This window comes from Homalodisca vitripennis, chromosome 5, assembly GCF_021130785.1.
Source record: "Homalodisca vitripennis isolate AUS2020 chromosome 5, UT_GWSS_2.1, whole genome shotgun sequence".
NCBI classification, from domain to species: Eukaryota; Metazoa; Arthropoda; class Insecta; order Hemiptera; family Cicadellidae; genus Homalodisca; species Homalodisca vitripennis.
In genome coordinates, this window is record NC_060211.1 from 64,370,639 (window position 1) to 64,396,721 (window position 26,083).

Below are 26,083 nucleotides of genomic sequence, written 5' to 3' on the forward strand. Positions count from 1 at the left end.
TTCGTACACGTCGTTTACCATAATACATCGTTCCCCATAATTGATTGCCTACTGTTCGTAATCTGGGGAATCAAATCGTATTTCAAACATACCCCCTGTTGATCAGATTTTTCAGTGCTATTGTAAAACTTCAGTAACCCTCAAACATTTTGGCTTTATAGGAGCTAGTGTGTTTGATATTAATATGAATCATTTGTAACGATAGCATTTTGTTTGTTATTTACAGTTAAGTCACATTTATAATCCATATTTATATAACATGGGACCTTTACGACGCTTATAACTCTGATTTATATTTTTTTTTTTAAACTAGCGATTCAAAATGTAAAAAAATAATTTTAAATTGTCTGTACGATATTCAAAGTGTAACTTTCAATTATTTGAACTATTATAGTTCTTCCAATTAGAAATGTTCTTTTAACTACTTGTGTTATTTTCTAAAATATGTAATTTCTCTAAACTCTATGTAATTCTGTATACTTCTGTATATTCTTTGATAAATAACCTTGGGTTTACTTGACCGTTTTTTGAAAGTCTTATGGTCTTGTAAGTCTCTTTTACACATTATTTTGGATATTTATTTTCATGTTTCATCCAATAACTGTAAAATTTGAAAATGTAACTTAGAAAGATTGAATATTTCTATTTTCCTCGTTTTAGAGGAAAATGTACTTTTTATTCAATAAAATGGAACACAACAATTCTACTTGGTGTTATGGCGTGTTTGATAATTGTATTTTATTTTACAGAATCTTGAAGTACGTACATAAACTTCCTTCCACGTTCCATAAGGTTTGAGATTAAGGTTTTTAAACATTTAGCAAAAATACATACTTTCAACAAATAATTTACCAGATAAAAATGTGTGATCGTCTTTATTTACTCGTATACAAGAAAATAGAGGACTCTATATTAAAGGGTAATACATTTTATTAAAAACAGAAACACATAACTTCTTATACCGAGTGATACATTTAATATATTAAAACATGATGCATAATAACCAATAAAACGTGTTATAGAATGTTAAATAAGTTAGCTTTTGATTTTGATCAGCTTAGTAAATTTTAAAATATTCAGTAACAACAGAGTTGATGTGGATATGAAAATCTAGATAAACTACAAAGGACTGGGAACTAACTCTTTCTGTTAACTCTAAGTAAATCAAATAATAGTGTTTTGTGCTCCCAGCGTAGAGAGAATATACTGATTCATAATATTATACAGCGTGTAAACTATATAATATCCACTTACCTGGGAGTAGCATTACCATTAACGTCGTCAATGCTGTCGCATTTTGGGTTTTAGTACTATGTACCACACCGTATACCGTATTATCACATTAAGGTTTAGTACGTACACAGCATACTGTTCATATTTCACGTGGTTTAGGCTTGTATATTCAAACGCACTAAACTAACTAATGTCTCAAGAATGTCTTTGACTTCACGTTTAAGGTCTCATTAGCCAAATCATTTTACGGGTTAATATTGTTTCCAAAGTACTGAATTATGAAAGAAAGTAGTTATTAATATTTTCACTGTCAATGTTAAAAATACATTAATCTCTTTACACCTTCACCTACTTACTGATAAACATACTAGTGACAGGTACTAGAAATATAATAATTAGTAGTTGTAGTATATCAAGTTTTAAAAATATAACTGAATTTAGGTATTTCACCATCTTTATTGTTATAAAAACTTAATTACGATATTTTAGTGCTGGTATCAGATCCTTTCTCAGATTTATTTAGACATAGTATTGTGATTACTTTGTTTTGAATTGATTTTGATTATACTTTTTGACCAAAATGAGAGGGCATGTTAATCGATATAAAGTGCCAACACTAAATGCGTGAAATCCAGTAAAACTTGTCTGAAAACGTTTTGACAAAATTATATATTTATAAGCTTAATTAGAACTGAAATCCTCGTCCATACTTACAAGAAATGAAGCGACACATTGAAATATTGTCATGTATAGAACTATTTATCATTGCAAATCAATTTGTGTTATAAAATGTCCTCTGGAATTTTTGAAATCACTAAGGACAAGTGGTTTCTCAAGCGAAGTATTTTTTACATAATCACTATACATAGATCCTGTTTATTTTAGCTTTCAAGGTTATAGGGGCAACCTTGTTAATTAAAGATTATACACCTGTTAATTAAAGATGTATGTTTTTTAATTAACATATATCTCATAATATTTTCATATAAAAGATGTTTCATATATATTCATTAAGAAATATTGGTAGAAAAGCAAGAAAAAAGCACATATGTGCACATGTGTCACTTTTTTCGCGTCTGCCTTTCCATACAGGATTTTAAATTCACATCTCATACACAGTTTTTGGCAACTTAGTTGAAATTTTATTTATTTATACTAATCAATAGATATAACACTCTGAAACAAATAATATTATTTTCCGTTGCAAAATGGTGGTAGTTACTAGTTTTAAAAATCACTATTCCAAAAATAATAGTTAATCTGTGAAATATCTTGAAGAATAAAGTTTTTTAGTAAATTTAGCAAAATTTCCAGCGATATTCTATTAGTTTAAATGAGTCAAAAAAAATTTAAGAGTATTGGTAATTTCGGTTTTTGGGTTTACTAATAAGTGAAAAAATTGCCCCATGGATACAAATATTCTATGTTAGTTGAACAGCTATTAATTTTTCTCTAAACAAATAATTTTAATGACATCTGCAGTTGCTTACAAACACAATAAAAAATAAAATAGCGCAACAAGTTAGCAGAGTAGGTAAATAATACAAGAGTGTTTCAAAGCGCTGTAAAAGTGCAGCTACCAATAGTAAAAATAAAAAATAAAACAATAACAAAATAAACCACAGGAAAGAACAGTTTATACTGAACAAAATGGTTCGAAATAATATCAAACTGTACTCGGCCGTACGATGGGGCTAAGGCACGAAGGTTAAGTTTACTTAATTTCTGAAGCGATTCTGAAATATTATAATAAAATACAGAATAAACAATACAATACAGCAACAAGTTAGCAGAGTAGGTAAATAATACAAGAGTGTTTCAAAGCGCTGTAAAAGTGCAGCTACCAATAGTAAAAATAAAAAATAAAACAATAACAAAATAAACCACAGGAAAGAACAGTTTATACTGAACAAAATGGTTCGAAATAATATCAAACTGCACTCGGCCGTACGATGGGGCACGAAGGTTAAGTTTACTTAATTTCTGAAGCGATTCTGAAATATTATAATAAAATACAGAATAAACAATACAATACAGCAACAAGTTAGCAGAGTAGGTAAATAATACAAGAGTGTTTCAAAGCGCTGTAAAAGTGCAGCTACCAATAGTAAAAATAAAAAATAAAACAATAACAAAATAAACCACAGGAAAGAACAGTTTATACTGAACAAAATGGTTCGAAATAATATCAAACTGCACTCGGCCGTACGATGGGGCTAAGGCACGAAGGTTAAGTTTACTTAATTTCTGAAGCGATTCTGAAATATTATAATAAAATACAGAATAAACAATACAATACAGCAACAAGTTAGCAGAGTAGGTGAATAATACAAGAGTGTTTCAAAGCGCTGTAAAAGTGCAGCTACCAATAGTAAAAATAAAAAATAAAACAATAACAAAATAAACCACAGGAAAGAACAGTTTATACTGAACAAAATGGTTCGAAATAATATCAAACTGTACTCGGCCGTACGATGGGGCGTGAGCGCGGCTAATAATAATAATAATAATATATTTATTTCATTTAAACAATTTCTGACATTGTATTGCAATCGTAAACTTTAACACATTTTGTAAAAAACCATGTACACGTTTTCAATCAGTCAGACATACATTTTAAACATTCATACAGACACATCCATTCCGACATCAGATCCAGATGTTGAATTTTGATTTTTAAATTTCGATTTTTAAATTTCCCAGCAGCTCATCACGAATTGTTCAACAGAGTAAAACGCTTTAGATACCAGAAGGCGCTTGAGACGAGTTTTAAATTGATTTTTGTTGTTTACAGAAGATGGATGGCGAACGAAAAGAGACAGACCGTTGCATTTAGTTATGGCCCCTTCTGGCTAATGAGAAAATATCCTACAGTTATTTTGACGATAACCTCTTTGTTATCTGTCCGTCTCCTTAATTCCATATCACGTTTACGGTTAATAAACAAACGTAAATGTGTCACTTTATTGTGTTACTAAAGATATTGTGCAAATTGACGAATCCAATGTCACAGTTCGGTAACAATATCTCGTTATCGACGGGACGCGGGTAGACACTGATTGACAGGTAACTGAACCTTTGGCTGCAAGGAATTTGAATAATCGAGTTTTCAGTTGTGGATGCAGCAACGGTTTTCGGAAATCATTGTGTGTCTATTATATCAAAGCAGGCTGAAAATTACTAATATATAATATCGTATGAAAACTTATTTAATTAAAATATTGAACAGCAAAGTATATCACCAAGAATCAAAATTATTAATACATTTTACAGTATCCAAGTAATATATTACTTCAGCTCAATCGATTTATTGTTAACTGTAGAAGACTTAAAATTTAGCTCCAGAATTTTCTATCCCAAAAAGCTCTTCAAATATTCTTAAAGTTAGATCTTAGACAATAGAGAAGTATAATAAAATTTATATAGTATTTTCCAGAAAAATACCCTTGTTATTTTCCAGAAACAAAATATGAGTATTTAGGAGCATATAGTAATTATATTCCTCATGGAATGTAATTAAAATATATATATATATATATATATATATATATATATATATATATATATATATATATATAGTGCTACCACCTCATGAGTTTTAATAAAACTTTTGAAAATTTTACAGTTCGAATTAAAAAAAACACAAAATGAAAAGCGTTTCTTTGATGAATAAATCCCATGCATACAACCAGCTATTCGTTTAATCAAGAACTATGGTGCATGGGTATATAATTTTAATCAGAAAAAAACCTATTTGTGTTGGAATCACATACTACAATAAGGGATGAACTCTGTGCCTTGCTCTGAGGATTGTAAAGCTCATGAGCACCAACAGTGTAAGTGAGTGTTAGAAAACTAAAAAATAACACTATGAAATAACGTAAATTATATAACGTACATAGTAAAAACTATAAATGAATCTACATGAAGACTACTACGGAAATTGTTACCGATGCGTGATTTTATACTAGCATTACAAAATACTGTACATTCTTTCATGGTTTCAATGATGTAATACTATTAGAATCGGATACTATATAGAAATACAATTTAAAAAAATAGAAATAAATATAGAAATCCAGTAATGAAACATTATTTTTTTTATTCTTTTGAATTCAAAAATTTGCATTGCTTGGTATTTAATTCAAAACATGTGATTTACAAAATAAACGATTGTGAATCAACCTCATCAATAAAAAGGTTAGAGAGCAACGTACAACATATTACGATGTTGACAAGATAAAAGATAATTTCAAGATGCTGCGCACATCTGCATTCGTTCAGCTTTCAAGTAAGCCAAATGTTAGCTGCCTTGAAAGCAATAATAATACTGTGCTAAAGTTTATTTCTTGATGACTATATTTCCAGAGATTATTTTTTTAAGTGAATTTAAAACAGAAAACCTAGTTTTTGTACTTTAATTATTTTATAATTGTTTTTAACCACGATACACCAATGAATATCATACATATCAAGATAATGTAATACCTTTAGTTACGTTAATTAAGAGAACTAATCAAGATAAATGTTAAGAATGACCAATTATTAACAAAATATTAACAATTATACGAAGATCGTAATAATCGATAACGCTGTTTAATAATATCCAAGATCGTGGTAATTTCCCAAAGTAGTACTGTGCAGTAATTTTGCTCGTACGTCTTTCCACATACAACCTTTAAATACCGAATGTCGTAACCTTGAACTTCAATTAAATTACTACTAGAAGGTGATAAATAGAGTTGCTTTTGGGTTTCTTAGTGAATGAAGAATATATATACAATTGAAGTACTTTATAATTTAATATTATTGAAGGAAAATAGTAAAGTATTAGTTTTATTTTTCACTCTTGGGGTCAAAATTGATATTGAATTTTCTAAGCAATAGAAATCATTGATCGTTAGAGCTATATGATACAAAATTAAGAAAAAAACCCAAATTATGTATTTTTATTACCTAAATTAACTTTTTAGTATTAATAAATATTTATTTTATTTTATAATTTATTGTAACAATTATATTATACAATAAACGTTAAAATATTGTGTTTTACGTAATAAATGTAGAATTGGAGTAAGTAATCCAATATGTGAATTATGTGATGCTTAAATGAAAAGTTGATAAAAGGAGAAATAAGGTCGTATCTAAGTAGTAAATTCTAGTTTGACACATAAACGGACACATGATTAGTTTCTGTCTCACATAAATTTAATTTATGTGAGGAAAAAGAAAGAGATAAGAAGAATGAAGTCACTCATACCCAAAGATCATTTATAAGTATCCAGACTTCTGCGATCAGATCAATATATTAACAATCTAATGCAGCTCAGCTCCCTAAATGCCGGCTTTGATTTATTTCTCATTGATTCCGTTGAAACTCAGGAGTAAAAATTACACATGATAACTGGCACAGCCCTTCCCACTTATAAATATGTCATATTTGTCATGTATCGCTTATCATTTTTGGGAGCAGTTATGCATGGAGGAAATTATTTCTTGGATTCCAACGGAAACACAGTCATCCCAGGATGTTTGGGTGATCACAATTCGACTGATTGAGTTAAAAATCATACGTCAGTCTAAGAAATTGTCTCCCTCAGCCTCGTTTAAGACTAAATAGACATTCTTAGACAAATCAAAGCATTTATAAATCGATTCGGAATTTAAAAAGTCTTTGCATATATGAACCAACCAACTATATATTAGTACAAAATTTGAGTTATATGCCTTTATTTGTACAAGTCTTCCCACAAGAGGTTTTTTTTGTTCTCTGAGGACAAGAAGCTTATAAATTGCACTTAGTCCTGTAAGAACCTTTGCGCTGCTTCCGGAGTGACAGGATATTCAGGATGGGTAAGGTTAGGGAGTAGGGGCCGCCTCTTATCGAGATCCATGACGAAGATAGGGCACTACATTTCAAAGTCATGTCTCCCGGAAGGAGAGGCCAGCTCTGAACCAGCCTCTCCAGTCAAAGTAGGCAAGGTGTCGCACATCCTTGTTGAGGCTAGCAAGAACCTCTGAGGTTAGGGAACAAACCACAGCAACTCCAACACTTATCTCCCACAGTAGACTAGACCTATCGAATTGCCCATGAACCCCAGAATCTCGACATTTGGTTAACATGTAGAATAAACTGCATTGCAAACAATGACAGTAGATAGTTCTGCATTGTTTTACATTAAACGCTACCCCAGCTGTTTAATAAATATGTTCACATTCGGTGTGGTACTGAGCTATTAAAGTGAGACAATAAAAATTAATTAGAATACAAATTAATGCTTTTAATACTTTATTTAGGGTTATTATTGGAATTTATCTAATTTGTTTAAGTTGCAGTGCCACGGGTAATCAATTTTTGATGTTAACATCTTTTCAAAAAGGTGAAAAAACCAAAATTTGACTGAATATTGTATATTTTATATCTATTCTAGTTAGATATAAACTGCTATAGTTAACGATTAGATTACTAAGTTCAACTATTATTTAGATCATAACCGATAATACCGAGATATATTATAATATGTGTACTGTGTTGATATATAAGTTCTACAAATACATTTACTATGAAAATTTTGTATTTATTTTAAAAGTATAAAAACGATATTCAATAATGTACTTAAAATTATATTGTAAAATGTACCGGTAATTATTCTCTTAGAGGACCAGTGAAGTGTAAAGCTAGTAGCCCCTGAGATGTTTCACGTAGTGATGGATTACGGACTGAAGTCAAGTACATTTTGCAGGTTAGGTAAATGTTCAGGTAAACATTCATCTACGTCAACTGTTCTAACCCTTCACTCGCTTTACTGAACTACAACCATTTATCCTTTTTAGTGGTAAATTGTTTTAGTGAACTATATTCTTCACAAATCTGGGGTAAAAAATATTAAAATTCAGAACATGACTTTAACATTTAACATTTTAAAATTGTGATATGTGAATTTTTAACTTGAGCAATAAAGTACTGCACTTCTGAATACTGACAGATAAGCTTGTTTAACGTTGTATCGCAATTTAGTAGAAATAATGATACAAATAGTTTGTGGTTAAGGAGTTTTTCATTGTTCCAGCAGTTTATATTTTACTTTAGAATGATTTATTTTGAAATATCCATCCCTTGGAATGGATATTTCAAAATAAATCTTTACAAAACGACCCTTAGACTGTCTATAAGGCAATTGTGAGTTACTTTATTGTTTTATAACCTTTGAAAATACCTCCTCCAAGATGTTATCAGAAGGGAATAAAGTACAACAAATGAGAGAATAAGCTACTTAAAGAGGATCAATTTTACAGTGTGTGACAGAATTAATGCGGAACTGTACATCCACGCAGTCTCACCACTGCTCTACATGTATTCCAGTTTGGCATTGATGTTTTGACACAGTGATTAAGCTCAGGTCAGGACTTGTGTACTGATAAGCCTCTTACACAATTATCAATTCGGTGTGTGTTCTCCAGTATAGCATTAGTTTAACATATACCAGCATATTCTTTTTCACTTGGTTCATATGCTATATGACAAAATGGTTGATTACTAGAATTGATTTTGATTCACTTGCTGATATATTTGTTATTCCTTGTTTAGTGCATTGTTTATGGTATTTTACAATTTGTAGTAGTATTTATGCATTGACTGCGACTTTTAAAGTTTTTAATCATAACGGAAATTTAAATAATAAAAAATGGTAAATGTAAGAAATATTGTGTTTCTTTGTGGTTTTTGTGATATATGCTGTATATGAGACCGTATGAAACACACATTTTACACGTTTGAAAACTCGCTTTTCCTATTGTTTTCCTCTTTTATAAATTTAATTGGTAGCTGTATCGAAAACAAATAAATCTCACGTTTTGTGATATTTAATTTAGTGTTTTTGGAACATGGAACAAAATAAACAATTAATTATATAATTATCTCAACATTAGTGAAAGGAGATGACTGCTGAATGTTGTGGGGGACTGCTCCTTAATCATTATGGGTTTTTGTTACCCTAGATATAAGGGTTTCCCCCATACCCCCAGCTACTTTGCCTGGCGAGATTGGTACGGATCGGGCTTCCCCTTCTTCCAAGGAGACATAGCTGAGCTTATGCCTCAAAATATTCAACAGGAGAGGGCCCCTACCCCCAACCTTGCCAATTCAGAACACACTCATTCCGGAAGCAGCGCAAAGGTCCTTTTGGAACTAAGTGCAATTTCTCAGCTTCGTGTCCTAAGAGAACAGAAAAACGATTCTTCAAAACCGCGAAACCGTGATTATGCAATTTTTAGTGGCACTCCAATGCGATCTATTATGGTTTCACAATTTTTCTGCAGAGCATCTGTTCAGAGTTGTTCGCTTAATTTACTTTCCAAAAACATTTAGGGTGTTTTACGATGTGAACGAATACTCTTTAATAGGGTTATAAACACGTATACAGGCATTTAAAACTACACAATCACAAAATAATAACTACAGATCCATTTAAAAACATGTAAACATTGGATAAAATGTAGCAGATGCAAATACATAGTATTAAGGGAAGCAAAGATCAATAGTGCGTGATCTCAGAATAAAGTAATCAGTTGTAATAGCAATTGAGTTGTAAATAGTTTATTTCATTTATAATATGTTTGTTTACTCCTTTGACATATTAATATATGTATTCATGTTATTTGTCAAATAAAATTTTTTTGATGTTGTTATATTCTACCTATTTGTTGTATAACAGTTTGTAAAACATAATTTGGGAAGACATCATAATGATCTTGTATTAGAATAGTTCATACCGTATGTTTTATGCATGTTTAGGCAGTTATTAGTAAAATATGATTTAGCATGTCTACGACTTGGGTTAAGGTGGTCCTTGTATATTTGTATGAATTTGTATTAGTTTCATCAAAAGAGTCAAAATGTAAAACGAAATTGTAATTTTCACACCGGCGAACTTTACATTTGCTGGAGGAGAAACGTGTCCCTGTGTATCCCTTTGAGAGTTTTATAACCTTTGTCCATTGAGAGAGTGTTAATATACAACATTACAATTTAAACTCTGAGGCACTTCACTCATAAAAATATGACTATTCAGGACATTATTTTATGTTACGTACAGTTTAGTAATAAAGCAGAATCTTACGACTCGTGTCAACGATTCATAACTCATGTCATTCATAACCTGTCCGTAAAGCTTGGTAATGGTTGGTAGTTTTCAATACATATATTTATTTTATGCCGATTAACTTTATTTCAATTACTTGACTATTTGAAACAGAGATTTGTAATTTTAGACTCAAAATTGTTTCGGTATTTTTAAACACTTGTCTTATGCTTAGGGTTATTTAAATAATATATTAGTCCTAATTTTGGCATATAATACTAGGAAGGAAGCCTCGACAGCAATGGCTACGTTTTGTAATTCTATTGGTAATTAATGATCAATAAATTTGGAAACACTTCTGAGTGAGGGTGCAAAGGATATAGGTGTTCTAAATAGCTTTAAGGTTGATAAACTGATTTCCATATATTTGTAAAAATTATAGTCCGATTATAAAATTATACCTCTCATACCAGATAAGTATTCGTGTTACATCCCTGGAGTCGTTTTTACGGATCCTTTGACTCTAAGTTACTATATTTTAAATTGCCGCTTCTTCAAAAGTCGTATGTTTGGGATTCAGGACCGAAACTATCTTGGTTTCTTAAGCTTTGGAGAATTTAACTGGTCAGATATAGTCGGATAAGAGGAGGAACGGTGGAGTGTAAAGGAATATGATGCCTTAAATTGTTGATTCACTATAGTTAACGATTAGATTAGTAAGTTCAACTATTATTATTAGAGCATAACCGATAATATTGCCATGTATTAAAATCTGTGTATTGTGTTGATATATCGTTTGTAGAGTTAATTTCACTTCGTTGTAAAAGTTGCTACCTGTAAACTTCTTCTCTATATTAGCCTCAATTGTTCTATTTACGATCGAATTCGATTAATTCACACAAATAAATTGACAATTACTTGTGAATTTATTAGGATTTTAGCAGAGTTAGCAGAGTTAAAGTTAGGTTAAACTTATTCATTAGTATAATTAGTAAAAACATAATATGTCGCACTGTATCTACCTTTTTCATGTTTAATACCTGATAAGTAACTTTAATTCAACCCTACCAAAGAACATGTGTGTAAACTGTGCTTGTGATGTACGGTAGGATGACTTCGTAGAGGTCCAATGGGAAATCTATTTCTTGTTTTCTTTACTAGGTAATTCCAGTTTTCATTTCCAAGAGAAGTATAAATTGACTTCTTAGATACAAGACGTATAAGTCCCTCCAGTAATAAAAAATAATTTCTGAAGTATAGCCAATCAAAGGGCAGAAAAAGAATACTGCGGGTTTTATATAACTTTCATTACAAAACTTACAGGACTTTTTTGTCCAGAGTTTAGGCCACTTAAACTGAATAATTGTATGTATAAAGTATTTCTTTAAAAAAATATATAGTAGTTAAAGTTTAGATAAGATCATCATAAAAGCTCCAAAGCACATACAACAGTGAGTAGGCTATATTTTATTCTATGTTTCTCATTTACCCATATTTATTGCCAAATTGCTTGAACTCATAGAGAAATAAAAAGCAAAATTACATACTGTAATAGTGGATTTGATAGTAGACTAAATATTAAATTGTATAAATTACAATAGCTCTCATGTTGGTTTAGAATAAGTGTTAACAACTGTAATATGTAAACTTGTGACGTCAGGTCTGTTGCTAGAGTGACATACAGCCTCATACATGATGATATTAGTTAGTGATAGAAAATATCGTGATGGGAAGAATGAAATACATGTTAGCTATAATTTATTCTATGTAACGTTTGTGAATTAAATAATTTCAAATCAAATTTTTAAGTTTTTTCCGTTTTGTATTAATATATTTCTCAAACATTTAATAATACTACTTTGAATATGGTTTCAAGTTTTTAACGTAGTATTTTAGCAAGGAATATTGTAAGGTGAAGAATAATAAGAACCTGTGAATGTCTCACTCCTGCTACAGCTCATGTGTGCACTTACCCAACGTCTACTGTCACATCGTAAACATTTTAACTTTCCGTCTGACTGTATTTCTAAAGGAGTTCTCAAGATTGGTATGATCTAAAAATTATAAATTTGTATGCTACCTTAGAGAAGCATGTTATGTAACACGTGGTATGGCTTATAACTTGTCTGAATCCTTTTATTATATGGTAGCCTATACATGTTTTTGTGTATTCAGTCAGTGAGTTAACTCCATATAAATATATAGGTTTTCTTTACTGATATGATATTTCCTGTTAAACATTCTAAGTAATGTTTGGGTAATTTAAAAATAAAACCTGTGTTTTTGGTCGGACGCGTTTGCTGTATTAGGTATAATTTAAATGGCGTATTATAATGATATACTGTTAAAAATTATACTTATAATAATTTATGTGTTGTATTAATATTAAAAGGTTGTATTATGTGGGATATGGAACGTGTTGAATACTTTCTGTAACGCCCATCTCTGATATTCGTAAACTTGTATTACGTGTTATGTTTATACTATCAGTGGCTGTAATCAATTTGAATATTTTCCCGTATTTATGCCTAGACTTTATTTACTGTCAAAAATATCATTTTTTTATCCAGTTCTTAAAATTAATTACTTCCCAACTTGTGAAATATTTATAATGTTTATATTTGCCTTGACAAAATACAAACTCATGGAAATATTTAAATAAATAGTAATTTATTATATTTATATAAATGTGGAGTAAGTAAAAACATTATATAAATACATTTGTTTAGTGTGTTGAGATATTTATTAGCTAAATGTCAACGAAGCATATTACTTGACGGGCAGGAGAAATGTAATTTCTGTTTGTTATTAATACTTCTGTTGGTCCTTTGATATTATGTGTGGTTAGCTGCTCTCTGGGAGGCTCCACGAGCTCCTTCCGTCTCCTGGTAGCTTCTGTGTAAAAAGAATAATGACCCGCCGCCAGTCACTGTGATCCCTGGGCTCCTGGGGCTGTCTAGAAGCTGGAGGACGAGCCGAAGATGGTGACTATCTCGTTGAGCAGGGTGAAGGAGATATTAAGCTGTGCGGGGTCACCTGCATTCTATGATGGTGGCCAGATTTTCCTCTACGGCTTGCACAAGATGTGGACATTGGACTAAATGGAATAAAAGGGTTTATCAGCTTCTTCTTTTAAGTGAACAATGTTTTAAAGGTTGTTCTCGTAGGTATACCGACAGCATGTGATTGAAAAAGTCACAGATTAGCTCCTTATAAATATTGTTTTGATTTTTGTGTTATATTTTGTCACAAATTATTGAATTGTTAATACGTCAAGGACTCATTGAAAACAAAATTATTATATTGTGATATTGATAACATGTGATACTTTTTCATTACCACTGAACCTGCTTCTTTTATTTAAAGGTTAATGTAAATTACTTATCTATAATTGACTGATTGTCACTGAAACCATTCACTCGAAGAGCTGGAAAAAAAATTAATTTCTGTCTGTGTGTCTAATCCCTTTTTCTATCAACACGATGTCTCGAAAACGAACTGATATTGAATAGAAATTTTGCGAGAAACTTCATTTGTATATGAGAAACACTGAACACGATGATGGCGCATGTCACCATGTGGGATTTGGCTGAGCGTTAGTGATAATTTTTAAAATTTTCTTATTGGTAACCATAATGGCAACGATAAATAGGAGGATAAATAAATGTTTAGTCAAAATCAGAAGAGATTTAAAATTTGAAATTTTAGCACATGCAACTTATATATTCTAAAACATACAATATTATTGTACGGCGCCAGCGGCGTGTAAAAATTTATCATTTAATTACTGATATGAAACCAATTTGATGAATAACAATGTAAATATATCATGTTGCAAGATTTCTCAAGAAAATTAGATATTTTTACAAAACTTCATTTTACGCAGACAAGAATTATTTATTTGGTAGTGCATGTTTTACAATGGAATTTGGATGAGCGCCATTGAAGCATGCCGATCATCAGATTGACGCGATTTATCTTGTCTTTGGCTTGGAAAAATAAAAATAATTTTTCTTATAGTTATATGTCGTTCTACACATCAATAATAAAATAAGCTATAGACTTGAAAAAAACTATATATTTGAAGTGTTGCGTTGAACTTCAGCAAAGGCTGTTTTAGAATGTGCGGTGTGGCGTACATCAATCTTTATTTATCATAATACTTGCAAATGATACTGTGATTTGATGAGATATGTATTGTAAATTTGGAATATTTATTTATCATGCAATTGATGCATCGTCTCCATGAAATTCGTAGCAATAACCTTTCTTTCTATCATTTTTAATCGTATAAAAGATTGGCCGGATTTATTTTTTCTTCAGGTTACTCAAAAAACATAATCCTAAACATGTTCGTTCAAAATTATTTATATTTGTATGTTTTGTATTTTAAAGTTTGATTTTAAATCGTAAAATAGCGTATTATTACATAAAACGTTTATTGTATGGTAAACTTGAGAAATTAAAGATAAGAACAATACAAGTTAATATTTTTTTAACCAGATAAGTTTTATTTCATATGTCTTATTAAATTAAACCTAACAGGATTATTGTAAATCGTGAAATGCTTTCATTCCACTCCAACACCCTTTAGAGCCTGGAGAACGCTTCGCTCGTGTGTTCTTTTATTTATGTGTTCTTATAAAATTAGAGCAAAGATATACATATTTACTCAGTATACAGTATATTTAGGAGGCTTAAGTGTATAATAGTGACCATATTTTGAATATACAAACTAAAGCGATTTGATGTGAAAGAACTCACATTGGATATACATATATATAAGGAATATCAGAACTTTAAGATTGTGATCAGATACATTTTGTAAGGAAGTAGATGACGTAAAATTGTCTCGAATATAGTTTTTATAATAAAAAATGTACTTCACAAGTAAACATGTCTTAAATAAATAGGCCCACTGCTTCGTTAAATTTCCAACATTTACTACGAAATATATAATTTCAACTTTCCATGAAACATTTATAAGTTTTAAGTATGTCTCTCATGCTTCTGAAAAGGAAATGGCCCTTAATGTATCCTACGTAGAGTAACATAAAAACTTGCACTAACTGTACAATAGTGTATATGAATATTATTGGTTTCTGGTAAAATACTTCCAATAATTATCATTGATAAGCAACGTACAGTTATGTTTATACTATTGCTATTAATATTATTATTAGTTTTGTTTTTAAATTTCATACTTTAATTTAAAATACATGATTAATTATTGTAAACTTATCTTTACTCAGTTAGTCTCATTTATGATATTTATCCTATTACATTAATTTTGTTTACAATTATGGAGTAAAATATCAATATTTGTAACTTCTTAAGAATCTGATACTACTTTACACAAGATACAAAAACATTATTTAAATAAAAACATTACATGCAACAAACTCTTTAGAAGAAACTAAAAGGTTTTGTGAAGAATAAGGTTATTCTTTGCATAGCAGAGGTAAAAAGGTTCACGAAAGTGTACACGAAAGATGAGGTGTTTGCAAGTGGGACCTGTACCGTGCTCAGTACAGGAGTTGTTACTAAGGGAGTGTATGTTTGTTTGGACTGTTGTTTTGGATGAGAGACTGGTTTTTCTGTGGTCGTATCTATGTATACTCTTATTGCTGTTATCTTGGCAGCTTGACGCCCAACTCCTCTTGAGTAGAATAATCCATCTTCTTCGTGTTCTGCTGCCGAAGTAACCCTTTGTTGTAAGATCTATGAAAAGAAAAATCCAATAATTCATAAAGTGTTTATAGTAGGTATTATAGACACAAACTATAGGGGAGTATCAATAATAGTATTATGAAAGAATATCTTTCTTTAAAACACTTGAAAATCATGTAACTTATTTTATAATTAATTCCGATTAAAGAAATTACAAACAAATTAAAGTGTATTATAATTATTACGTTATATTACTACGGATACTTCTCAATCCCTACAAACGGAACCCAGTGCTAAAAAGTGAAACGTATTACTGTAAATAATAAATGAATAGAATTGTTCGTCATAGCGTTTCATTACTATACATATTTCTTTGAAAACATAATTCAAAAACGTTTTATAAACGAATGTAATATTTATGTTATAAAACATAACGAATATATCTGATTTAGAAAACGTAATAATTATATTGAGTAGTTACTCGGAATTACAACATTTCAGCCTTTAAAAGTTCAAGATTAAAAATTAAATTTCTAAATTAAAAAATTGAAAAACAATGTTCATTTACATAGCTTTTGCGGTCTCATTAGAAAGAGCCATTGGGAGTTATTTTGATTTAAAATTTCTTTTACAAATTATTTGAAATTTTAGCATTTGAGTATGTTTCTTTTAATGTACATAAGAGAATGTTTAAACCTTTCTCGTGAACTAAAATAAATACACACAGAACATAAACTGCATTTAAAAGGCGGCTCTATTAGCGGAGATATTAATTTTAACCTCGTTAGAATAATATCAAACTTTAAGCACCTGTTCTCCCTTAGTTTTAGTCCTTAAAATATGGGAGATATCTCGTTTTAATATTCAGTATAAAACGCAGTATCTTTAACAAATATAGTGGTGTTTATGTAAAGAACACTCTTTATTTAAATAAAGCAGCCGATATGAAATAATTTGAATTAAACAAAGGTAATTTTTAGCACACCGCAGTTTTGAAGTTTTTTTTACATAAAATCACCCTTTTTAAATTAAAGCTAGTTGTTAATCTATATTTTATGATTAAATTTACGAAATTTTTATGTGACGAAGATTCATTTTATAGAAGTTTATTATAAATAAGAATAAAATATATAAAGATACGTATATTGCTCAACACTTTAGCGTAGACGTGGATCGATATTATTTATGGCCGCCCATTAAAAAGTATTAAGTTTTTAAATGTATAAGAAATTTATTTAATGTACTTTTTGCATATTATTCAGTGTAGACCAATCTCTCATAAACGAATAAGTGGCGCTTATGTAAAGATATTTCGTAATTTCAAAATAATTTCAACACGATATAAAATAATCTGAATGAACCGAAGTTAATTTTTTATTACACCACATTGTTTTAGGATATTATAGACAAATTCATGTGATTAAATAAAGTTTTATTTTTACATTAAAAATGTATGATTAAATGTATTTGCCATAAATGTTTACCATGGGGAAGATCTACTTTATAGACTATTTTAATTGAGAGTATTGAGCACCATTTAGACTTGCCAAACAATTACCATACCTTAACTAGGACAAGGACGAAAATTAGATTTAGTAATGACGTCATGAATAAAGAGCTGAACATCGCCTGTTGAAACAGTAGCTCTCCAACAACAAATGTATGTAGGAACATTGAGCGTAACTAACAAAGTTTGACATGCGTCTGGAATCCCGTGACATACACTACTCTAACTGTTGTACCAATCTGCATAACTTGCCATTGGATTGAAAACTAGCGAACTAGGCCAGGGCAAGTTGCCCGTAACCCTGAATTAACTAACGTCATGAGCGAGCAAATATCACGTTTCTTAATTAAAAAGGAGATAGCTTAAATTAGTTAACGTTTGTTTATATAGAATTTGCTATAGTGTACTCTGGAATGTGTATTTGAACCTTTTACAAAAGTCGCAATAAAGTTGTTCCTTTAGTCAAATAAATTACGATAAAAATTTTTATTTCCAGTGTCTACTATTTCGTTTTCTTCGAGGTATGTATTATTTGACGAGGTCACCTTGTACCGGATGGGTAGGATAATTTTATTATTGGAAGTCATACAAGTAAAATGTTCTTGCCGGTCTCGCATTGTAGTGGCGGGCGGAGATAATAAGGTCTACACAAGTATAATGTAATCACTCAAACGGTTCACCCCTTATCCCAACTACTTCGGTCTGTTACTACTTCTTGCAGATTTTGTAAGTAAAATTAATTTCAAATGGAAACTGTACATACCTTGAGATAGCAGTAGTATGTATGTAGAAGTCTGCAGGACTTGGTCCAGAGATTCGTACAAACCTCTTTTCCTCAGGAACGTACATTAACAGTTCGTGGTATTTATTTATTATTTTTAAATATTTAATATCACATTATATATATAAATTGTGTTTTTGTATTTACTTGAAATATACAAGTTTTTGGTTTCTTCACAAATACAAAACTTGTTTTTCATTGCTAAATCATACAAATATACATACATCATAACTTTTGTGAATAAGATTCGTATAGAATAAAATATTTAACTATAATAAATATCAATGGCATATTGAAAATAATAATGGTTTTCCATAGTGACAGATAATTTGATTTAGTTTCAATGATAAAATTCTGATCATATTTTTCATTTAAGACTTGCATTATACTTTGTTTTCCCCATGCTTTTAATTTAATTAATTACTAAAAATTTTGTCAATCAACTTCTATACAACACTATATACACTATATCCAATAGTTTGTAGACCAAAAACACGTATATGGTTTCATAGAACAACATACTTTCATAAAATATATTACTAATATGAGGAGACGTAAAATTTTATTACTATGAAACCATTATTAATTAGGGTGGTAATCGTGTCAATCAAATCATGTGAACAAACCTAACATTTCTGAGAAAAATATTTAATGTTTTTGTCTTTTTACCAGACATAATGACAATTTTCATAAGTTTTAAGAAATATTAATAAAAATAAATTATAATATTTAATAATAAAATTGTATAATTAAAGTGGAGTAAATAAATAATAGAGAGCCTTTTAATCAAACTTGTTCGCTTCATTCAATTTTATGTAAAAGCTTGATTTTTGTGGTTCTCAGGCTGAAAAGTGTTTAGGGAGAATAAAACTGAAGTGTGATATTCGAATGAATAGCAAATACTAATACAATGTTAGTATAAAATTCTGAAATCTAAACAATGCAAAATACCCCTGGAAATTCTCAGACGAAGTGTTTTCGTTGATTAGAATTGCAGGTTAAAAGTAGAATACTTTTGAAGTCAATTACAGTAAGATTAAGCTAGAATCATGTATTTGGAACTTTTATAATTTTTATAAATGTATAAACTACAACTGCTTTAATACTATTACACTAGCGGTTGAATTTCTATTTAACGCAGCACCACCCCTCGTGCTCTTGTAAGCAATGTGTATTAAATTAAAATTTGAAGAAAATTCTAGATTTTTAAAAGCAAATATAATTAATTTTAAAAAAATTCTGATAATATTACTATTTTTCTTATCCATTCACTCCAAGTAAAGTATTAAAACAGATTATGTTATTAAAAGCAATCTTTTAAGTATCCTAAAAATGTTTATCTTTTTGTGAGTTTCTATCACATTTTGCCGTCGAATTTTAAAAGGCCACCATTTTTTGATATTAACAATAGGGTTTTATTTCAGTAAAGAATAACATTTTAATCACACATTCATGTAAAATACGACGATGTACCTTCGACCTTTTCTGAGCTATGATTTTCTTTAACACGTACAGACTATATCCACTAACCGAAATGAAAATACATGAGTACAAAAGATTTTTTTAAATTTTTACCCCATAAATATTCCAAATTATTTCCCCACATTTGTTAAACAATCTTTATAAAAAGCTTAAATGTAAGACCAAAGCCTTCGTAGGTAATGAACACGTGTTTAGGTAATTCTGTGACAGTTATGATACAGCCATAAGTCCATACGGTAATGCACACTAAACACAATCAAATATACAGTTATGTAGTTGTATTTTAAATTATATGCAATAAAAAATACACGTAAAGTTCACATCGAACTTAAAAATACACAGGGGATGTGTCCTTTTAATGATGACACTAGTTGAATCACATAGGTTTCGTAACAGTATAATTTTAATCTGCATTATTTTCATTCGTTTTGTGCCAATCATTTCGTTCCAGTGTTGTTAACTCCTCCCTCGACTGCTATTAATTATTTGGTTTGACAGCCATGTAGTTGGACAGTTGTAGCGTCCCAGTTATACAAGTGGGTCACGAATGGAGTTTGCATGAAATTATTTACCCCAAACAATGAGCAATTGTTCTCTCGCTGTTATGTAACTGTGAATTATATCTCGTTACCTGTTACAGTAATGAATTTTTAAATCTCACCCTATTCAAATAAAGATTTTTCGGTCAATAAAAGCAATTTTTGTAGTTTTATACAACTTTAGAGCTTTATATATATATATATATATATATATATATATATATATATATATATACATATATACAATAATTTTCTGAGTGTAGTAAAATAATAATAAATTAATTGAAGTTTCTTAAATAAGATTTATAATAAACTACTTCTCATTTCCTGCAAAAGTTAATATTATTTATTTGTAGAAAGAAATGTATTTTTATGACGTTATCCTTATGCGAACCAATATTCTGATATCACCACATTTTTGGATGTAAGCTAAATGAGATAATATAAGTAAAACAGTACATATTTTATATATTTGTTTAATTCAAACTTTCTAAAAATAACTCAAAATAATTTAATTGTTAGTCATCATGCTTTTACTTGGTTCGATGAACGAATTTGTCTGTACATAGAATAATAAAGATCCAGCGTACCTCTTATTCATTCTTGTTATTTAGTCGAGTCGCTTCTTTAAAAACTGTTTGCTATGTATGAGATGCATGCCGTGCTTCTATCAAAATCACAAAATACATTTGTAATTTTCATACATTCTTTGTTTTTGTCTTAATAGTTTTTACTTACCAAAATTCTTTTTTAAATAAAAAAACCTATGTGATTCAAAGATTCTATATATTCTTTAATAAAATTTTAGACAAGTTCTTGGAAAGTTTTTGGTAATACAAATTATAGGTAAATAACTACAGTTGATTTCTATATAGTGAGTTTAGAAGTCGTACATAATATTTTACTTCACTTAAAAAAAAAAATAGATTAGGCTCATTCCTTTTCGAATCAAAGAAAATTGAAATAATAATGAATAACTTTCTGCGAATTGTACCTTTAAATACGCATGATTTGTTTGTTTGGTAACGATAAAATTAGGAGTCTGAATTCCCTTATACATACCTGTCTGTTATGTGTCCATCACTGGCTAGCAACAATGCCTCAGGGATTGCAGCATGACTGGTTCATTTGTCGTGAATATTAGATCACATAGCAAGCATCACCTCAATAAACTGGCAATTGTATCGCTCACTGACTTAAACTGGGTGTAATTGTATATCACTCAATATACCAAATATACAGGATGATGGTAACGTTAGGAAAAAACATGTTAAGATACGGTTGAAGGGATGAAAGAAACTAAACAATTCTCTAACACTATGGTCTATGTCAATTCATTTCACGTATTTCTGTCCGTCATACCATAATCTTTTGAATATCAAAATTCAGAAATAAAACAAAAAAAACAACCGTTCATAAATATAAAATGGTGGCCTTTTAAAAATTTAAAGAAAAACTTTATGAAAAAGTGACAAGAAGAGAAACAAATTATATAGACACAAATAATAACTTATAAAAATACAAAGATTTTGTTACTTTATTAAATTTGTTATGAATGGATGATAAATAACGGAATAGATGACTGTTTAACCTGTCGTACAATCTGTATACGTATACTTATTCACATATTGATTATTTTTACATTAAAAACATATACATACAGCCAGGCGCATATTGAATCGAAATAGAGAATAGCTTTATTTGATCATTTTAATCCATTAAACCATTTTCCAAAATATTTTCCTAATTTATCAAACACTCTGTATGAATTTTAAAAGAACTCAGCATAATATGAAAGTTATGTCTTGCAATCCTGTTCTAAAAACAATGTAATTTTCATGCGTTATTTAAATTTTCTACAAAATATTTTTAATCTTCTGTTTTTATTTAAACAAAAGATTAAACTCAGTATGTATTATTTATGAAATACGTACTCAAATACGGGCATGGGTGCTGAAACGGTGGAATGAGACAATTTAGGGATGATAGAGTCAATAGTGATGGACCTTCGCTTATCAGTTTTTAATCATCACCATTATGTTGAGTGTGTCTCAATGTTTTCTGCTTTATTGTGTTAAGACGATAAATATATTTCGTTATATTTTAATAGAACATGGCGAACGTTACTAGGCTTATGAATGAGTTCTTTAAACACACGCCCTTACTGAGCATCTAGTCTTCTCTTCATAAACAGGTCTTCTCTTACAGAAGCCATGAATACTAGCAGTAATACATAGCGGTAATGTCTCCACAAAGTGGGTATCTCTAGAGATAATCCATTATGTAGTGCAGTCCATCCTATGAGCTACTTAACATTGTTTCATAACAATTTCAGTTGTTTCGTTTTACCACCTTTAGCACTTTGGATATGTATGACTTCCTTAGGAAGACATTGTTTTATAAGACTACTGAATTTTAAAAAGTTATAACCATTGTTTTTTTTATTCTCTTAGAATAAGAAGCTGAGAAATTGTTTGCACTGCTTCTAAAATAAGAGAATTATGTATGGGTGTAGGTGCCGTCTCCTGTCAAGAACCAAGAAGAAGGTTTTTGGGCTATAATCTCAGTCTTGTGAGAAGGAAAACCCAGCTCTGTTCCAGCTTCTCTAATAAAAGCAAACAAGGGATAGGTTGTCGTTATGTCTAGGCTGGCAACAGCCCTTAACACTTAGGGAATCACCTTCAACAGTTATCTTCCGCAGTAGACCAGACCTATTGATGTCATTGCACCCAAATAATCTCGACATTTAACGGTTAGTGTTGTGGAGCTCCTAGATTGTGGAACGTTGCCCAGATTTAAGTGAGACATCTATGTTGCTGTGACCCTTAAGGGATACAAAATATCCCTTAAGACTAAAGTACTTGGCCTAGCCGACCCTTAGAGGACAACAAATAAAATAAAATCCAAAAGTAGTATCATTGAATCGATATTATCAGATTTTCTAATATGTGATGTATTAAATTCCCTTATAAAACATGTGTCTTTATTTTTAAACACTATAGTTGAAGAGACGTAAGCACCGATTAGCGTTGAAGTCATTTAACAGTTTTAAATTGTAAAAAATATACACATTTTCAAACTAGTGACTTGATCACCAAAATATTAATGATATTAGAATATTTTGAATAACGAGTTTACAAAAAAAATAATGAGTGTTATACCTGTCTTTTTGAGAAAATTTAAACTCTTAAATAGTTTTATACTATTTAGAGTGATGATTTAAAACGACATTATTGAAACTCTGCATTGAAAATGAGGACATTTAAAAGAATATTTAGCATTAAGTGTCGTTACAAAAGATGAACGATCATATACAATTATTTGCTTACAGATTTTATTTAAAATATATACAACTTTTATAGCATGCATGGAGATGTGGATATAAATACAAAAAATACAAAAGAATCAACCAGTGTGAGGCTTACTAGATGAAATTTGTTTAATCTGAAAATAGCAAGATCGAAATTATTGTTGTGCATGAAGATAAAATACGTAAAAGTACCTTTTCACTTCTGCTCATCCCAATTAAGAAAGCTAAGAAACTATGATTCTTTTATTGAAATTAAAAGTCCCATTTGAACCACATAGGCTATTGTAAACAGAGTTTAACAGAATACAAACAGCGTCATTAGCGACTGGGTAATGCTATTGAGTGCTGTAAGTGTGTAGCGAGTGCCTATTATTCTCTAATGTAAATTGTGCGGCAAATCTATTATTGCCTTTCAGTTTTAGTTACAAAAGTAGCATAACAATATTTCTTGTCTATTTTTATTCAAAAATACATTATTGTCAAAACGAGACAATGGGTGCTCCACAAACGACGTTTGAAATATTTATTGAATGTCTTTGTTTATTCCATATAAAATGTACGGTGGAACACGTCGAACCTATTCATGTAATACTATTAAATATATAAACTTAAATTAATGTATATAAATAATCATATTTGGATTATCGATAAACAATCATACAAAATCTAGTGTACAGATTAAAACAAAATTTGGTATTTATATTGGTTGGAACTTGAAATAATATCTCGTGTTAAAATCTCATATATTTTTACGTAACTGTTTTACTAACTTACTTACTATACTATTTTCTCTTTGCCATCACGGTTACGTATACGACAAATGTAAAACTATTTTAAAACGTTCAGCCAAAGCAAACGGGATAACATGCACCATCACTGGATTTGGTATTGGTAATATACAAATTAAACTTCGTGTAAAAATTTAATTAATTTCAAACAGAAATGAATTTTTCCCAGGCCTAAGCATTAGCCTTAAGCGTTAGCTTTCGCAAATCTTTAGCCAATAAATACAATTACATAACAATAAGTTTTATCACAATCCGGTTTGCATTCATTTTCTTCTGAACTTAAGCTGAATGTTTCAAAATTTGTTCCTTTCAGTTTTGATAATTTAAATTTTGTCAGTTTTAAATTGTATGTCTAGGTTTGAAAATTGTAATTCACTGGAGAAGCGTAATCACTTTATCCAATTCATTTGTTTCATGCGTGGGCCCCAACAACAATTTAATTTGCACTCTCATATTAAACGTGTCAGTGCAAAGGATCAGACTATGGGTTCTCAATGCCACCGTGATCGATGATAAACAAAACTTCCTGTCATTGCAATTTACTACCTCTACTCTAATGCTTGGCAAGTTGGAGTGCTTGTTTAAGTCAAAGTTACTGGTCGTTAACAGTGGCGTAGTGCTACTGGAACTAAGGCGAATTCCTGTGGTTTAAGAATTCCTTAATAATGACGATGGAGACCAGCTAGTACAATGCATTTTTATGAGGTTATGAGCAAGAGCACTTCATAATTCGATAGGAGGTTTCCTACTAGGAACGGCTGCAAATTTCACCAGCTCATCAGCATGCGTGAAACTTCCTTTCTTTAGAATCCCAATCATGAGTAATTTAAAATCATTCACGTTTGAATTGAATGTTTCCTAACAGCCATACTCACAAAAAGAAGGCCACCGTTGGAAGCCTAGTGCCGAGCTGATCACTTAGTTTTGTAGGCGGGCACTTAGGTGGGAACATTTTCAACCAACCTCATAGTAATGCCATCAAACGACATGATGATATACTCGACACGGTGGATCCAGCCGGCTTAATTAAATGTTAGGTAGAATCTGATACATAAATATTGCTTTTTGGTTTTAATGATGGAAGTCATCGTAAACGTGACATAGTCTGTAAAAGGTTTGAATTAAATAATTGTTACTAATACGAGTATGATGACTAGACTTCTGTGTTGAGTAATTTTCATGTTTCTAAGATGACAAGGTTATCTAAATAGCCCATAATTATGATCTGCTTTACAAGTAAAATTTTGATTACAATATCATCATCGTGCACGATCAATTGGTGGGGGATTTGGTCATTTTCGAGTGTGAAATTCTTAGCGAGCCTAAAGCATCTTTAGTGATCTGAAAAGGTGCTTTAAAATTATCATCAGGTGTTCAGGTTTCGTGCAGGATCAGATAATCTGTCCATTAACTATGGAAGATAATTCTATCCTATCACTCATCTCCTATTCATATGAAAAACAACCCTGCTTCCGTATCCTTTTGTATTTTTTCACTTAAAACTAGAATTTGTGAACATTTCTCGTAGCACTTAGTTTAATAAGGATGAATGTGTTGCATTCCGGGTAACAGAACATTCTAGGATAAGGTTTGAGGATGCTTTCTTACTATTTTGGATGTTACATTCACGATTTGGAGGAAAATATACTGCTAGTGAAAAGAATGAATTTTGGTTATGAGAACCGTGAAATAA

At 30.3% G+C, this 26,083-nt stretch overlaps 2 protein-coding genes across 2 annotated transcripts in view; one reads left to right on the plus strand and one right to left on the minus strand.

The window, feature by feature from the left end:
* Window positions 1-26,083, plus strand: part of LOC124362308 — a 185,475-nt gene that overhangs the window by 153,077 nt on the left and 6,315 nt on the right. The gene's annotated exons all lie outside the window — the stretch shown is intronic.
* Window positions 14,996-17,649, minus strand: LOC124362310. The gene is made up of 2 exons (XM_046816704.1): window positions 17,547-17,649; window positions 14,996-16,034 (listed from the first exon to the last, which is right to left on the minus strand). The coding sequence occupies exons 1-2, from the start codon at window positions 17,607-17,609 to the stop codon at window positions 15,720-15,722; spliced, it is 378 nt and encodes a 125-aa protein (XP_046672660.1). The 5' UTR covers window positions 17,610-17,649; the 3' UTR covers window positions 14,996-15,719.

Coding starts and splice junctions, on each gene's coding strand:
- LOC124362310 (XM_046816704.1), bottom strand. CDS start 17,609: ATGTTCAGCTCTTTATTCATGACGTCATTACTAAATCTAATTTTCGTC. Junction 16,035..17,546: donor TCGTCCTTGTCCTAGTTAAG/GTATGGTAATTG, acceptor TTCTTTTCATAG/ATCTTACAACAAAGGGTTAC.